Genomic DNA, 1,499 nt, shown 5'->3' with positions numbered 1-1,499 from the left:
CTGTAAACGGAAAATCAACCTTGTCTGGGTTGATGCATCCCATTTGGAAGAGACGGACGCAGAAGAGCTCCCCCGCGAATTCCATAAAGCATGGCATGCCGTCTGTATGGCAAATGGCATCCTAGTCCCTGGAGGCTTCGGCCATCGGGGAACGGAGGGAAATGATCAAAGCTGCCAAGTGGGCGCGCACCAACAACATTCCCTACCTGGGTATTTGCTTAGGGATGCAGCTAGCCGTCATCGAATTTGCTCGTAACGTCTGTGGTCTAGACGCAAATAGCGAGGAATTTGACGAGCATCACTCAACCCCGGCAATCGTCTACATGCCTGAAATCAACAAGGAAAAGATGGGTGGGACAATGCGATTGGGCAAGCGACCCACCATCTTCCAGCCTGACACAGAATGGTCCCGTCTTCGAAAGTTATACGGCGACACCCCCGCCATCTGGGAGCGGCACCGTCATCGCTACGAGGTCAATCCCAAGATAGTGGAGGTACTAGAGAAGGCCGGGCTGACGTTTGTCGGCAAGGATGAGAAAGGCGAGCGGATGGAAATCATCGAGCTCAAGGAGCACAAATGGTATGTTGGCGTGCAGTTTCACCCAGAGTATCTCTCTCGCGTGCTTGCGCCTAGCAAGACGTTCCTCGGTTTCTTTTCTGCCGCTGCAGGTTGTCTTGAAGAGATCACCGAGTCGTACAAGGATCGCCATGACCTTAGCCGCCAGGAAATGGACCCTGGTTTGATTCCAGTGCGGTAGTTGAATTCGGACAAGGGGCTGAATGGGTGGAAGACGTAAAATAATGAAACATATACTCCGTACTTTTGATTGATTAATTGGGGCGCAGGGCTGGCGGCAGGGTAGCTCTTTTATACTCGTAGGTATATTGTTCAAACATGCACATGTTAAAATGTATACAATATAGAAATAAATGTCTTCACACGTATAAAACCCACAGGACTAATTGGAATTTATGATTGGAAATGGAAACACAGATTTCACTCCATCCCCCTCCGTACATTATAATTTCTTAACTTTTTTTTTACTTACTCTTTCTTGTAGTTAACATAATTGCCCCCGGAACGGAAGGTTTTCAAAGTTATACTTAACAACGTATACTGGGGCCCCACTTTCAAAGTCCAACGGCTCACAAACATAACATGCCGAGTGATCTCTTCACAAGGCCTAGAGCCCGAATAGGACGCCACGAAATTCAGGTAGGAATATTGAGTTTTTCGTATTACGTTTATCCAGCTAACTAAACTAAATAAGTTGGAGCATGCCCTTTAATCTCGTGGATTATTGTAGGGGACAAAAGGATAAGATAAGATGCGTCAAGTCAGGTTATTTCGTTTGCGCACATAATCCAAGGGGGGAAAAAAAAACAGTAACGTAGACAGGGGATAAGCAGCTTTTATTTGCGTTTTGTCAGGACGGACTGAGGGACAAGTGAGGGAAGAGGGAAGAGGGCAAGATTGGTTTGCAATTTTCTGACAATAG

The 1,499-nt window shown here is 46.9% G+C and overlaps 1 protein-coding gene across 1 annotated transcript; it reads left to right on the top strand.

The window, feature by feature from the left end:
- Nucleotides 1-161: 161 nt before the first annotated feature.
- On the top strand, nucleotides 162-758 carry HCAG_02987 (hypothetical protein; the record flags this gene model as incomplete). Its single annotated transcript, XM_001542766.1, has 2 exons — nucleotides 162-210; nucleotides 271-758. 2 exons carry the CDS (start codon nucleotides 162-164, stop codon nucleotides 756-758), a joined length of 537 nt encoding a protein of 178 aa, XP_001542816.1.
- Between the last annotated feature and the right edge of the window lie 741 nt (nucleotides 759-1,499).

The sequence above is a fragment of the Histoplasma capsulatum genome, genomic scaffold (assembly GCF_000149585.1).
Source record: "Histoplasma capsulatum NAm1 scaffold_2 genomic scaffold, whole genome shotgun sequence".
Lineage (NCBI taxonomy): Eukaryota > Fungi > Ascomycota > Eurotiomycetes > Onygenales > Ajellomycetaceae > Histoplasma > Histoplasma mississippiense.
This window is presented reverse-complemented; position numbering and strand designations above follow the sequence as displayed.